The sequence below is a fragment of the Peromyscus eremicus genome, chromosome X, assembly GCF_949786415.1.
Source record: "Peromyscus eremicus chromosome X, PerEre_H2_v1, whole genome shotgun sequence".
Lineage (NCBI taxonomy): Eukaryota > Metazoa > Chordata > Mammalia > Rodentia > Cricetidae > Peromyscus > Peromyscus eremicus.
The window spans coordinates 43,675,735-43,691,381 of NC_081439.1; the positions used below are offsets into that span (position 1 = coordinate 43,675,735).

Consider the following 15,647-nt stretch of genomic DNA (forward strand, 5'->3'; position numbering starts at 1 on the left):
TGACTTTTCTTTTTCTAGAGTAACAATAATTTTTGCTCTTAATTTAACTGTTTGTAGCATTTTATGTATCAGGAGGTCAATAAACTGTGGCTGAGAATCCAAACTTGTAGTGAAACTTCATTGTATAAGTTCTTTTATTAGAACAGAATCATGTTCATTGTTTCTAAGTTATGTACAGATAGTGTTTTGCTGTGGAATGTCTTTCTGTATGCTGTGAATGTGTGTTTCTCTGATTGGTTGATAAATAAAATGCTGATTGGCCAGTAGCCAGGCAGGAAGTATAGGGAGGACAGGTAGACAAGGAAAATTCTGGGAAGAGGAAGGCTGAATCAGGAGTCACCAGTCAGACACAGAGGAAGCAAGTTGACAAGGCAGAACTGAGAAAAGGTACCAAGCCATGTGGCTAAACATAGATAAGAATTATGGATTAATTTAAGTGTAAGAGCTAGTCAGTAATAAGTATGAGCTAATGGCTGAGCAGTCATAATTAATATAAGCTTCTGTGTGCTTACTTGGGGGATACGAGTGGGAGAGATTTGTCCCAACCACCAGCTGGCCAGGACACAGGAAAACTTCCAGCTACAGTGTTTCATTACAATAGCAGAAGAGTGTAGTGGCACTGGAGACTATACACCTTGTAAATTCTAAAATTTTCAGCATCTGTTTTTTTATAGATAAAGTTATGCAACCTCTGCTCTATGTCTTTATTAATATGAAACCTTTCTTTCTCAGTTGGTCTTTCCATACCCACGAGCTTTGTCTTCTAAATTACTCAAAGTACAGGCTCTTCCTGAGCTTTGCTAAGAGTCAGTTTCCTCTTAACTATGTTTATTGACATTGTTTACCTTGCTTATTCAGCAACAGAATGCAAAACTAGAATTGCAAAGAAGCTTGCATATTGTTAGCTGCTTCATATTTAACTTTTCATTTTTATATGAAGTTGTATTGGTCAGTGGCTATTATTAGGCCTGTCAATCGACCTGTTTAGTTTCTGCATCAACATTTGTAGTTCCTTATTTTCAATTGCTCTGTGTGTGTGTGTGTGTGTGTGTGTGTGTGTGTGTGTGTGTGTGTTGTGTATTGTGGTTGTTTAGAGAGTGCTATCACACATGCTTGGAAGTTAGAGGACAACATTGTTTGGGGTGCTGGTTTTCTCCTACGCTGGTTCTCAGTGATATAAGTCAAGTTGTCCAACTTTTTTACCCACTGATGACTCAGCAGTTTCTTTTTCAGTAGTTATTTTCAATAAATTAAGGAAAATATTAATAATAGGTCCAAAATATAGCTACCAATAAAGTTTTACTACATTACAGCTCTCATGACCAGCATGTTTATAATTTAATAATTTCCTCTGTTGGTTAGGAGTACTTGCTTATCATTTATGAGGTCTCATGTTAGATCTTCAGAAATTTAATAGATAAATGAGTATATGAATTAATTAAAAATTAATTATACTTGTAAGTTCTGTCACATTAAACGTTTTGTAGCTGATTATTTGGATGAAATATATCTTTTCAGCAGCCTGGTAACTATAAATTAATTTTTGACTTTTTTTTAAAAGTGTGCATGTCTGTCCTTAATATTAAATCATAATTTCAAACAGTTTCTAAAGCTTTCTTTTTCATAGTATATTGGAAGATTAGACACTGCTTTCTTAACATCTAGTGTCCTAAGAAGCTATCCCAGTTTCACTCCAGCAGAATTAATTTCATCTTCCTAGTAAGGAAATCAGCCTATGATGTTGAAAACATATTTCCTGGATGGTAAAAATGTGTAAATGAAATAAGCAATTAACATGGGTTTTAGGTTTTATTCCTAGCAACTGGATAGATTCTTTGAGAGAACAGAGTAGACATAAAGCAACTTAGCTAACTATTGCCTTGTTCCAAACTAGTTCAATCCTTTAGAAAAGTTTTCATGTTTATAGGAAAAAAGCTAAACTTAGTATCTATTCAAGGTTGATCTATCATTTTAGTATCATCTCCAAACATTATCAGAGTTATGTAACTGGAAAATCTCACTGAAGCCTGTTATGACAAGAGATTTTCTCATCAAAAAGTGGTGGAATAATGCCTGATTTACAGTTCTGCAGTTTCAATATATCATCCACTAAAGACTTAAAACCTTTCACTAAATCTTTCACTTATATTTTGCTCTTTTTCCAAAGGTCTAGTTTATATGGGCTTAAATGCTTTTCTATAATCAAGGATACCAGGATTGGGTTTATTTTTTCCATGAGTAATTATTGGAATCATAAGGTAGTATGAGTTTGTCTACAGTAGTATTTTCTCCAGGGTATGTTATGGAACTTTAACCAAATTCATTATTTCATTTAAAACATATGCAATGAGTGTATCTTGTTGAAAAACAGTTCAAATGGATTCTGAAGGCTAAGAATGTCAGTTATAACACATTTTGAGTACAGTACATTTTCTCTCACTAGGAGAAGATAGCTAAGAAGGTCTATATGTCAAACTGAAAAAGCTACCCCAAAGATGTTCAAGATTTTTTTTTTGATGCATTAGGACTTCAATATCAAAGTGGAATGCTATTTGCCATGGAAAGATTTTTTTCTAGTTGTGGTATATATTTAATATATCAGGTTCTACTTTAATACATAGATGGCTCATAGAATTTTAAGTAATTACAAATTATGATTTGAGGAACAGATAAAAGTTCAGATTGAAAATGATCCTGTGCATCCTTCAATTTTCTGTAAAGCAAGGAAGTAGACCAAACAGCCAGTGAGAACCACTTCTATCAAGCAGAATAGACCTTATCAAGGAACCAGTGACATGCCTTAATGGAAGTATACAATTTCTATGGGCTGTGACTATTCAGTACCTCCCATCTATTTCAAATAGTTTCCTCTATTTCAAATGGAACTACTTAGTTTAGTTATACTATGCTGTGTCATCTTTGCAGGCCCCAAATATAAGAGTATGACATGTCTTCTTATTTGAGATTAGAATTATGAGAAGCTACCCCTAAACAACTGTGTTTGAACTAACTATAGGAAAAGTCATTTACATCTAGAACTGACATAGGAAATGTGATCATAGGTTTCTAATCAGAACCTGATGTCATAATATGACTTGGGAGATCAACTAAGGAATAGGATGAGTATTTTTAGAAGATCTCAAGTGTAGATTCTAGCCCAGTGCTATTTTGTAGACACTGAAAGTTTTCCAAATCTCATTGAATACAAGCCCTTGTGAAGGATGTTCACAAGTTAGTTTTAGACTTGGCTCAAGGGTATGTAAGCATGAGATAAGCAAATATGTCAGAAAAGCTTACATGTTCTTACTCATTATATGAAATATGGTTGTCCTCTTGGAAAGACCACATGAAGACAAAGAAAAAGGTTCTGAAAATCTATATGTGGAAAAGGCCCAGCCACAAGTAACTATGGCAGTAAGCACATCAAGGTGAGTTCTGTCTATATTGCAAATAGTGTTAAAGTACAATATGTTTTGTTTGAAGTCATTGTGTTATGAGTTGTCGTCTACTCACAATTGGTCATTATAATAATGATCTTTAAGCAATTTGGGGCAGGTAGAGAAAAAACAAACATAAAACTATATTTTTGTCAGGAAATCAGTATGTATTATTTGAGTAGACCACAGAAAATAATCTCAGGCAATTAAGTAAAGTAAAAATCTGTGCATTAATCTATACAGAGTAAGCTGTATGGTTCCCAAAAGGGGGCCTTTGGGGGTCAGGTAGAAACCTGGTGCAAGGGAAACTCCCAGGAATCTACAAGGATGATCCCAGCTAAGACTCTTAGCAATAGTGGATATGTAGCCTGAATTGGTCATCTCCTGTGATCAGATTGGTGACTACTCCAATTGTTATCAGAGAGCATTCATCCAGTAACTGATGGAAACAGCTGCATAGACCAATAGCCAAATATTAGATTGAGCTTGGAGAATCCTGCCAAAGGGAGGGAGGAAGGCTTGTACAAGTCAGAGGTGTCAAGGCCATCACAAGAAAAGCCACAGAAATAACTAATCTGGCTCACAGGAACTCACAGAGTCTGAATTAACAACCATAGAGCCTGCCTGGGATGGACCTAGGAGACCCTGTTCAGATATGTGACAGTTTTGTGGTTTGGTCTTCTGTGTGACTCCTAACAATGGGAGCAAGGCTTGCCCTAATGTTTTGGTTGACTCTTGGGAACCTATTCCTCATACTGGATTACCTTGCCTAGCCTAAATACAAGGGGAGGTGCATAGTCTTACCACAACTTGATACGCCATGCTTTGTTGACACCCATGGGAGGCCTTTCCCTTTCTGAACAGAAACAGAAGAAGAGTGGATGGAGGGCACAGAGGGGAGGTGGGGGAAAGGAATGGGAGGAGAGGAGGGAGATGAAACTGCAGGTGGGATATAAAATAAATAAATTAGAAAAAAACACACTGCATTTCCATGTCACTGAAGAAGTCTTTTAGACTTTTCAGACATATATTAGGTGATTTTCTCATGTTACATACAGATTTTTAGTTGTAAGAGGGAAAATATACAATACTATAAACTATATTCATAGTATCTATCACAAGTTATTGAAGATTTATTTTCTCTTATGCAAACTACTTGAATGGAGAAAAGTTTTAAAATCTTTGTATCTTAACATCAGCAGATTATTATTTCACAAAATTTTCTGAAGATATTTTTATATGATTGAATAAGTAAATTAATTTCTCAAAGAACTTTTTAATAGATATTTAATAGGTAGTATAAATGCTAAATGAGAATCATTTGATTCTCCAATTGGAAACTCAAGAGAATGGAAAAGGAATTAGATACTGTAAAGAGCACATTACAATAAGAAAATAATAATTTTAGAAATTGTTAGCAAAAGGTTATCATATTCTTATATTTGAAAATACACATACTGAAATCAAAATAAAAATATAGTATTTTACCGATACTCCAAAGAATGGAAATACTTAGGTATAAAATACTAAGATGTTTATAATAGATACATGAAAGAAATCAAAGAGAAAGACCTAAATAAATAGAAAATCCTACTGGATTCATTGATCCAGGGCTCCACCTACTTAAGACATGAGTTTTTCTTAAATCAATTAATAAATTTCACACAATCTCCATAAAATTATAACAGGGATAATTTCTGTGGATAGGAATATGTTAACATTTTCATGGATAATACTAAACCGTACAATAACTAAATAACTATAATAACTTGGGAGCATATTTTAAATGAATGATTTTGAAAAGTAGGAGGACTCACTCTATTAGAAATTTAGGTCTATCGTATGTCTACACACTAAAAGCACTGTAATATAGGCTCACGTCTTTTATAGACATTGGCTTAAAATGAATCAAAGTCATAAATGTAATAATGTATGTAGCAATAAAACGTTTGGCATTCATTAAAGATTGCACATTTAAAAATCAAGAAGAATCATGTAGAAGCAAAAGTTCACTTCACATGAGAAGTATTATCCATACATAGAAAACTTCATAACAAGCATCACCAAAACTGAAAACTTTGTTCTGCAAAGGACATTAAAATGATGAAGAATGAAGCTATGATGTGGAGAAAGTATTTGCAAATCACATATTCATAAAGGAACTGGAATCTAGGCATTCAAAGATTTTTCAAAACTCAGCAAGGAAGACAAATGCAATTCAATTATAAAATAATAGACAAATGCATTAACAGAAATTTTACTGAAGAAGACAGAGACGGTGAATTAACACATAAAGATGTTAGCCATCATTAACTATTAGAGAAATGAAAATTAAAATCATAATGAGATGTCACAAGAAACCTACCAGAATGTCTTTAATGAAAAAAATAGTACAATCAGTGATGAACTCTATTACCTGTGCATTGCCAGTAGGAACATGGTAAAGTCACTTTGTCAACTAGTGTGCTGGTTTGACTGAGAATGGCCCCCATATGAATGCTTAATTATCAGGAAGTAGTACTATTTGAAAAGTATTAAGAGGTGTGGTTTTGTTGAGAGGTGTACCACTGGGGGTTTCAAAACCTCAGGCTAGGCCCAGACTCTCTGTCTCTTTCTCCAACTTGCAGATAAAATGTAAGCTCTCAGCAACTGCTTTAGCACCATGATGATCATGGACTAAACCTCTGAAAGTGTAAGCAAATCCCCAATTAAATGCTTCCTTTTATATGTTGTGTTGGTTGCAGGGTCTCTTCACAGCAATGGGAAAGTAACTAAGAAAACTAGTATGACAGATTTCTTTTTGTGTTTATTGCATGACACTCTTATCACTCACATTTACTCTTGCATATTTATGTCATACAAAGTGAAACTAATTTTCACTTTAAAAAGTTATAGGTATTTTTGTTTGTTTTGTTTTAGTTTGCTTGCGATTCTGAGATAGAGTTTCCTTATGAAACCCAGTCTGGCCACTAAATAAACAATCCCCACTGTGCTAACATTGTAGGAGTGGGTTACCACTGAGGCGAGAGTTTTAGCTTTACCTGCCTCACATCAGAAAAAGACCAGATGCCATTCAGTGAATTAATAAACCAACAAAGACTATTCAGGAATAAAAGGAAATGCAACAATTTGGATGGAATTTAAAGGAGTTATATTGAATGAAAAATCCAATTCCAGATTATATACTATATGATGGCTTCCATTTTGAGTGTAATATTACATAGAAAGAACATGGCTATGAAAGAACAGGAGAGCTCCTTGAACTGGTAGTGTTATTCTATACCTTGACTGCCTTGATGCCATTATCCTCATTATGATATTGGACCACAGTTTTGAAAAATGTCACCATTGAACAAACCTTGGGAAAGAATTTACCATGTCATTGTACGCTATTTCTCTTTGCCATTTATATATAATTTTGTAATTAATTCAGAATTACCGTTTGAACAAAAAGCATAGATCCACAATATGCCACCATTTGTGGCATTGGAATGCTTCTATGTGTGCTGGCCAGCTCTGTATAAGAAACTTCTAATTCATCACTCTGAAGTGATGAATTAAAAATAGGAGGTCAGGAATACATGAAAATCTGTATTCTTTTAGAACGTATGTTTATTTCTGTAAGTGGTAATGATAGAAAAAAACCTGTGATTCTCTTTCATTCATTTTATAAAATCAGTAATAAAAATAAGGGAAAATTGAATAAAAATGCTTTATATGGTTCAAGCAACTATGTAGTATTTTTCTTTCAAAAGGTGAAGGAAACTTTTGTTCATTATAGTAACAGTAATCATAGATATTTCTGTGACTTACAATACTTCACTGCACATATTTAGGTATAAATATGAATTAGCTATGCATAAGGTTTGTTAAACTATATCATTGGTAAGTTAATACCATACACTTATGAGAAAAATTGAAAGCTTATCTTAGAAGCTAATGCTTTGAAAAGTCTAAAATTCTTTGCTAGTGGATTATTCAAAAACTAATCATGACAGTATGTGACCTGCCTGACATCTAAATGTCAGAGACTCAACTAACAACCCTTAGGTCTGAACTCATCAACAACAAGTCATGTTGTTTTAAATGCTTCTTTATAAAGATTTTTAGTACCTTTCTCCAAATTGGAAAAGGAAGCCATGACATCATGAGCTGCAAATCAATTGCCTGCTTGAATTTTAGTGGCAAGAGTTACTATTTCCTTACTTTGTCACTTCCTCTTGAATGCTGCTTGACACACATTAAACTTTAAGCCTTTTGCCTTTCAGTTTCACCTTCCATTAAAATGTAGACATATGAACAGATGGCAAATGCCATCATTTTGGAAAATTGTCAACTTTTCATTCATTCTTACAGCTCTAAATTCAGGGGTCATTTTATTGAAATTTCTCAAAGGACTGGATCAGAGGTTATATTTGAACATATAAAGGAATGGCAGGTCAGTGCTTTTGAAATTCAGATTACTAATGTGACACATTATTTTACCGTCAACAACAAATGATGAAAATGAGTGTTGCAATGCAATTTGACATGACTAATTTCAGGTGAATGATGACCCTGCATTTATGTGTTTTATATAGTCCCCTGAATTTTTTACATGACATATAGAAAATATGAAATTAAGTGATAGTCCAACATAAGCAGGTGGTTTAAATAGTCCTCTTTACCTATATTAATATGGCAATCATTTATCAATACCCACAGGAAACCTCTATTTCTGATAAAAGTAATTTCTGATTGTAAAAGTTTCATTAGAATCTAAGAGAATGAGCTTTGCCCAAGAAAGGTACATTTGTTCTTTCAGAAAGTTATTAGATACCTTTCTCAGTTACAACATTCATTCACCTATATTTCTTTAACTTCTAATATATGTTTTGTGTTTTGATTCTTTTATGTGTAACTCTTTTACGATTTTAAGGTATTTTATCATACTAACATGTCCTTGGCCATGGTTCAGCATAAGCTACAGTACAGTGTAAAGGTGATTCTTAGTACACAGCAGTGATTAGTGTTGTTGGAGTTATCTCCAATCCTTCCTGGACCTACAGCCACTCAGACCCAAACAAACACACAGACGCTTATGTTAATTAAAACTGTTTGGCCTAATGACTCAGGCTTCTTGGTATCCAGTTCTTATATCTTAAATTAACCCATTTCTATTAATCTATATGTCGCAGTTCTGCTCTTGTTTCCACCGGAAACAAGAGGCTATGGATTTGTTCCAGATTAAGATATATCAGGTTTGACCAGCCAAGACCCCCTGAAAGGTCTCCAATGACATCATGGCCCAGATGATCCAACATCCAGAATGGTTTCAAGGCAACTGACTCAGACAATACAGCTTCACGGACTACTCCATAATCCTAAAATTTTCTTTATGTCCCCATAAGAATATAGTGCCCTCATCCAGCAGGAAGTAGTATGAGAAGCTACACCCAAATTCCCAAAATATTATTTATAAATGTTTATTTTTATTTAAAGAGGGTTGATTATAAATACAAACCTCTTTCTAAAAAAATGGTGGATAGGATATAAATATGATAGGATGAAATGGTAGATTAATTAACCTACTTTTAAAGAGCAACAGCTTGTTTACAAATGTTTTACATTGTTTTGGATTTTAGTTTATTGATACAAGTTTAAACTTAATTTTGTTATACTGTATATATATTTCTACTCTCATTGGAGGTATTATGTTTATGTCACTCATTTCAATTTTAATGTATAGTTAAGAAATACAGAATAATAGTTTTCTATGATAATCAAACTTATAGTCATGTTAAGTTTTCTAGGTATACACAGATATAATTCATTTAGGTGGGTAATCTTCAAACACTCCAAAGACCTACAGAATATGGCATTTAAAATGTTTTAAAAATTTAGACTTTCTGGACAGTGAGACATGTCTGCTCCTGGCAGTACCAGATTTACTTCAGAGAGGAGGATGGACATTGAAGACACTCTATATGGAGTTTATCTTCTTCTTGGAAAAAATAGCCATTTGGGCAAGAAACTGTTCTTGCCTGGACTGCTTGAAAAAAATATATCAACTGGACATGCAGGACCCATGGGAAGGTGACCACTGAACTTTGCTTGGCAAAATGGTCCTTCAGGTTCCTGCTTCACAGGGAAAACTGCCAGACATTATACAGGACACAGAAAAAGTGACTGAGAGACTCTAGGCCTGTGGGCTGAAGACAGATGCCCCAACTTTACAGAGGAACTTTGGATGACTGTCCAGGGTGCCATCTGTCACCGTCTACTCTCTCAAGACTCCTGAAAGTTGCTTGCATCTTTCTCCCATTTCTCAGGTAATAGTATATCCTTCTGAGGACTTTGATGTAGTTGAAGACTAGATAGTTATAATTTCCTTAGTTATGATAAAAGATAAGTTAGGTATGAAACCTTAGACACACAAATATATGATAGATAGGATATCTTCTTTAATTTTGCCAAATACAAATAGATTAGATATTATAAATAGACTAGATATTGTAACTGTAATTCTTGCTTGATAATTGTTTTGTTATATATAATTTTACTATGTTATAGTTAAACCCTGCCTTTTTGATTAGACAGAAAAGGGGAGGTGTTGTGGGATGTTCTGTATGCTGTGAATGTGTTGCTCTGACTGGTTGATAATTAAAACACTGATTGGCCAGTAGTCAGGCAGGAAGTATAGGTGGGACAAGGTGACAAGGAGAATTCTGGGAAGAGGAATACTGAGTCAGGAGATGCCAGCCTGCCATCTAGGGAACAGCATGTAATGGCACACAGGTAAAGCCACGGAAAACATGGCAACATATAGATTAATAGAAATGGGCTGAATTTAAGTGTAAGAGCTAGTCAGTAGTAGGCCTGAGCTAATGGCCAAACACTTTTAATTAATATAAGCTTCTGAGTGATTATTTTATAAGCAGCTGTGGGGTCCGTGGGGCTGGGCAGGACCGGAGAAAACTTCAGCAATAGATTAGTGCTAATCACAATTTCAGAAGTAGAAGCTGAATTTTAATTAGAGGAAAATATTAGGTAATTTTGAGACTTTGTCAAAGTTCAGAGTTGACTACTTTAAAAAGTTTTCATTATATAGCAAAACACTGAATTTCAGAAAAGTCAATAAATGGGTTTAAACACACCTTCCTTCCTTATAATCAGCTTTGTAATGGTATCCACTATCATTCACGTAGAGTGTGATTCACAGTCCATGAAGGGCTAAACATGCTTAAACTGAGATTTTTTTAACTGTTAATGTGTTAAATGAATACTGTTTTAATGCATTATTATTAAGTAAACTACATATCCTTTATTCTAGGCTGAAAATATGTATAACTATGCAATTGATTTCTTTAAGGATAATAACAAAAACTTGTTACTAACTTTGCTCATTGCCCATGGAGACTCAGGGTTTTTTTTTTTAATATCCATTTCTTTTTTTTTTAAATTTTTATTTTGCAATACAATTAAGTTCTACATACAGGCACAGATTCCCTTGTTCTCCCCCCTCCCGCCCCCCTCACCTTCCCCCCAGCCCGCCCCCATTCCAATCTCCTCCAGGGCAAAGCCTTCCCCACAGACTGAGATCAACCTGGTGGACTCAGTCCAGGTAGGTCCAGTCCCCTCCTCCCAGGCCGAGCCAAGCGACCCTGCATAGGCCCCAGGTTTCAAACAGCTGACTCATGCAATGAGCACAGGACCCAGTGCCACTGCCTGGATGCCTCCCAAACAGATCAGGCCAATCAACTGTCTCACCCACTCAGAGGGCCTGATCCAGTTGGTGACCCCTCAGCCATTGGTTCATATTTCATGTGTTTCCATTTGTTTGGCTATTTGTCTCTGTGCTTTATCTGACCTTGGTCTCAACAATTCTCTCTCATATAAACCCTCCTCATTCTCGCTAATTGGACTCCCAGAGATCCACCTGGGGCCTAGTCATGGATCTCTGCATCCAGATCCCTCAGTAGTGGGATAAGGTTTCTAGCACGACAATTAGGGTGTTTGGCCATCCCATCACCAGAGTAGGTCAATTCGGACTGTCTCTCGACCATTGCCAGCAGTCTGTTGTGGGGGTATCTTTGTGGATTTCTGTGGGCCTCTCTAGCACTTTGTTTCTTCCTATTCTCATGTGGTCTTCATTTACCATGGTCTCCTATTCCTTGTTCTCCCACTCTGTTGTTGATCCAGCTGGGATCTCCCACTCACCCAAGCTCTCTTTCCCTCCACCCTCGCCCTTCACTACCCCCACTCATGTCCAGGCTGTTCATGTAGATCTCATTCCATTTCTCTGTCATTGGGCGATCCCTGTGTCTTTCTTGGGGTCCTGGTTTCCAGGTAGCCTACCTGGTGATGTGAGTAGCAGTCCAGTCATCCTTGTTCCACATCTAGTATCCTGTTATGAGTGAGTACATACCATGTGTGTCTTTCTGAGTCTGGGATACCTCACTCAGGATGATTTTTTCTAGATCCATCCATTTGTCTGCAAACCTCATGATGAGACTCAGGGTTTTTGTAATTGACTGGTAATTGTCATTAACAAAATGTTCTATAACAGAACCTTTATATTCCCTAATATGGCAAGATTATTGTTCTTTCTGTGTGTGCACAGGCAACACACACACACACACACACACACACACACACACCACTATTTCCTAAACCATCTTTGCAGATGTGCATAAACCGGAGATGTCACTGCTCTGTCTGTCTGTGAAGGGTAATAACAAAATGTTACAGCCCATTTAGCAATAAACTATGCATCTTTTCTGCAAGACTTTGCTTACAATTTATTTGCAACATTTTACCTCCTCTATAAATTTTATTTCATAGTCTTTAGTAATTTCTGGCAACAGAAGTAGATACCCAGATGGTATCTCTTTTCTCCATAAGCTTGAAATAATGTCTCAATATAAATTCCAATCCCATCTTTTTATGATTTAGATTCTAAATTTTAGTACATGGCAACACATGCAAATATTGAGACAATATGTACAGTTGAAAGTGACAGCAGAAAGCTTTAAGTATTAGAAAACACTATGTAGTTTCATAGAGTGAATAATAATTTCATTAAAAGGTACCTGATGACACAGGCATAAAGCCCACTGTCCTGTAGTAGTGTTGGTCTGAACCAAATGGAGTCTTCTTCTTTGCTCATTCTACTTCCATCAAAGGCAATGGGCTCTTCAAAATCTCCTGGACCAGAGCTTTTATACCACATTAAGCTGAGTCCAGCACTTTGGGCAAGGGAGTAGTTTGTTCTGATATAACCGTAAAAGAGTGCACACTTGATTCTAACAGGCTCTCCCACCAAAACTTGGTATTTCTTGATATCAACAGACCAATCAGTGCATCCATCAGCTGCAGTAATAAAGAGAGAAGGAAAGAGAAGAAAACCATTAGAGAAAAGAATTAGCAGCACATTTTTCATTCATTCATTCACTTAAATGTTTACAGAGCATATGCATTGAGTCAGATTTATTCTAGACACAGAGGATACGCAGTGATGAATAACACTGAGAATTGTCCGTTAAAAGTAGTTTACTCTGCTGGCAAACAGTGCATTGTTTACTTGCTCTTTCCAATGTTTAGTTTTAGTTTGTATCACTAAGCTCATTACTTATTTATTGTTACTCAGTTATAAATATACTATTTAGCATGCTCTGTAAAAATAATTCTGGGCCTTTAAAATATTTCCCTTTGTTCTGCAGCATTGAAGCTTTGTCAGTAGAGGGGGCTGGAGAGACGTTGCTGTTCTAGCATTACTTGGCAGGTTTTTGCAGCATACATGGCTCTCCCAGCACCTGACTCCTGAAGTGAGTGGTACCCAGTAGCTTGGCAAATTTATTTTAGCAATTCTTCAGGTGAGACATCTTTTGATGAATATTTCCCCCAAGAACTTTAGAAAGACTGTTAGTCAACCTTAGGGGCAGTTGTATCACCATCAAGCTCTACTAATGCAGAAACTCTGTGACTTCTAACATTCAGTTAAGCAAGGCAATAAATTTACAATACTGCTTGCATCTCTGCTCTAGGGATAGAAAACTAACGGGATCCATTACTTGCAAGTTCAATTTTGTTGATTTGGACAATGAAAACCAATCTTCTATCAATTAAAACCCTCTTTTACTGTGAACTGAAGGTTTGTACAGCCACCCCCCCACCTCCCCTGCACACATCAGAGAAGAAACAACACAATATGCTGGTGTTTGGAGAGGGGATCAGGTGTGGGTATTTGGAATTACATGAGGTCAGAAGGCAGTGGCTCCTTCAGATAGGATTAGTGCCCTTAGATGTAGAGACATGAAAGCTTGTTTTTTCTTCCACTGGGGCTCACAAAGAGATCATTGTGTAAGTGCACAGAATGAAGGTAGCCACTTATAAAAAGAGCCATCACTAAAACTGAATTTCTTGGTACCTTGATATTGGGCTTCCCAGCCACCAGCACTGGGAGAAATAAGCTATCATTTTATAAGCCACTCTGTTTTTATATTATGTTATGGTAGCCCAGGCAGAGCAATATATTTTTCTTTGATACTAGTGTATCCCTTTAGTATTAGAATCCCTTGTTACATTTCGTAATTCTCTATAATTTGATCATTTATGATAGAAATTTTGTGCAAATTACAGTGCAATTTCTTTCACTGATTAGACCCATGCTGATAACTTCAGAAATGAATATGTCATAGTTAAGCCATATGGAAAAAATACAATTCAGTTGAGCTCTGGTAGCAGTTTCACAGCCAGAGACAGGGGTAAGCAGTTACTGCTCTGACTTCTGTGAATATTGAGGAAAGTATAAAGAAGAAACTGTGGCAGAAAATCAAGAAGCTAAGGGTTAAGGTTTTGCTTTATGTATTTCCCAAAGGGACCACTTCCTAAAGAAAATTTTAGGAGCATTGTTTTTCAGACAAATCGTTATTGTGTAGCAAGAATGACTTGGAACTTGCTCTATGTCTAAGCTGCTATCTACTTGTGTCAACTGCTGAATCCTAGGATAACAGACATATTCCCAGATATCCGATGACGGCATCTTTTAATATCCCTTCCCTGATACACATACAAAATATCAGATTCCAACATAGCTGATACACTATCCGTATACCTGAAACATCAGTAACTTCTGAGAAGAAATATGACAAATTATCAATTACATTAAGGTCTATTCAAAATATTTGAACAAATATTTAAATAAATAACAAAACTGTTCTCTCTTTCAATATTTCTAATATTTTACATTATTTTTAGAAATTCTTCCTTTCTTATCTTATGTATCCACTTTTCCCATTAATTAGAAGAAAATAAATTGGGGCATGATGACATTTCAGTCCAAAATACAGCAGTATCTCCTTAAAAGACATTTTGATTATGCATCAAAGTTTTTTTTTAGCATTGTGCAGTAAAGACATCTCAAATCTTACAAGGATATGTGATCACATAAAATTTTACTCTTATTGACTAAAATTACTATTGATTCATTCAGTTCCTTCAGGTTTTCCTTATTTCAGTGCATAAGTTCTGTTTACTTGGAAAAATCACTGATAAAAAAACGTATTTCTAGATACTTCTGATTATGTAAGTTACCAGGTAAATTTAAAATTTTTGTCTTTTTTAAATAAATAAAAATACAAAACAAAAAAAATATTATCAAGTAGTTGTGGAGAATAGTATGCAATCTGTCTTTCTTTCTTCCAGAATAAAATATCCTTCTATAAAGCCTCGCTTAAAAAGCTTAACTTTCTGTAGGAAGATTCCATGAGAACAGCCTCTTTCCATATTCCTCTGCAGTACATATTTCCTTACAACCAATGGAAGTTTTTGAAGCTAGAAAACTATGTTGGAAAATAAAAGAAGGAAACCGTATCCTTATTTCTTTCTTCTGAGACCCTTAAATTTGAGGGAACTTAGATGAAGACAGTGATGGAATTGGGACTCAGAACTAATTGCTTCCCAGAGAGTTCATACTGAAGTATCATTTCACGAACAAAAGCTATATACACTGGAAAATGTCAATATATTCAAATGAGATTGGAAAAAGTATTTTAATTAAGTCACTATTCCTACATATGTAAGAGCTCAAAATATTTCCATGGTAACAAGCTTAAAGGTTGAATTCTAAAAAAAAATCTAATCATAGAACTCACACATATTGCATCCTAATATGAATATGTAAGTGTCAGGTGTGGTGGAACATGCCTATAATCCACAGACTCAAGAGGT

At 35.4% G+C, this 15,647-nt stretch overlaps 1 protein-coding gene across 1 annotated transcript in view; it reads right to left on the reverse strand.

The window, feature by feature from the left end:
* The window catches only part of Il1rapl1 (interleukin 1 receptor accessory protein like 1), a 642,203-nt gene extending 628,118 nt beyond the window's left edge, over positions 1-14,085 (reverse strand). The window contains exons 1-2 of the mRNA XM_059250756.1: positions 14,061-14,085; positions 12,509-12,788 (exon numbers count right to left, since the gene is read on the reverse strand). Coding sequence (XP_059106739.1) covers positions 12,509-12,788; positions 14,061-14,085 — 305 coding nt within the window. The remainder of the gene's footprint in view (positions 1-12,508; positions 12,789-14,060) is intronic.
* Between the last annotated feature and the right edge of the window lie 1,562 nt (positions 14,086-15,647).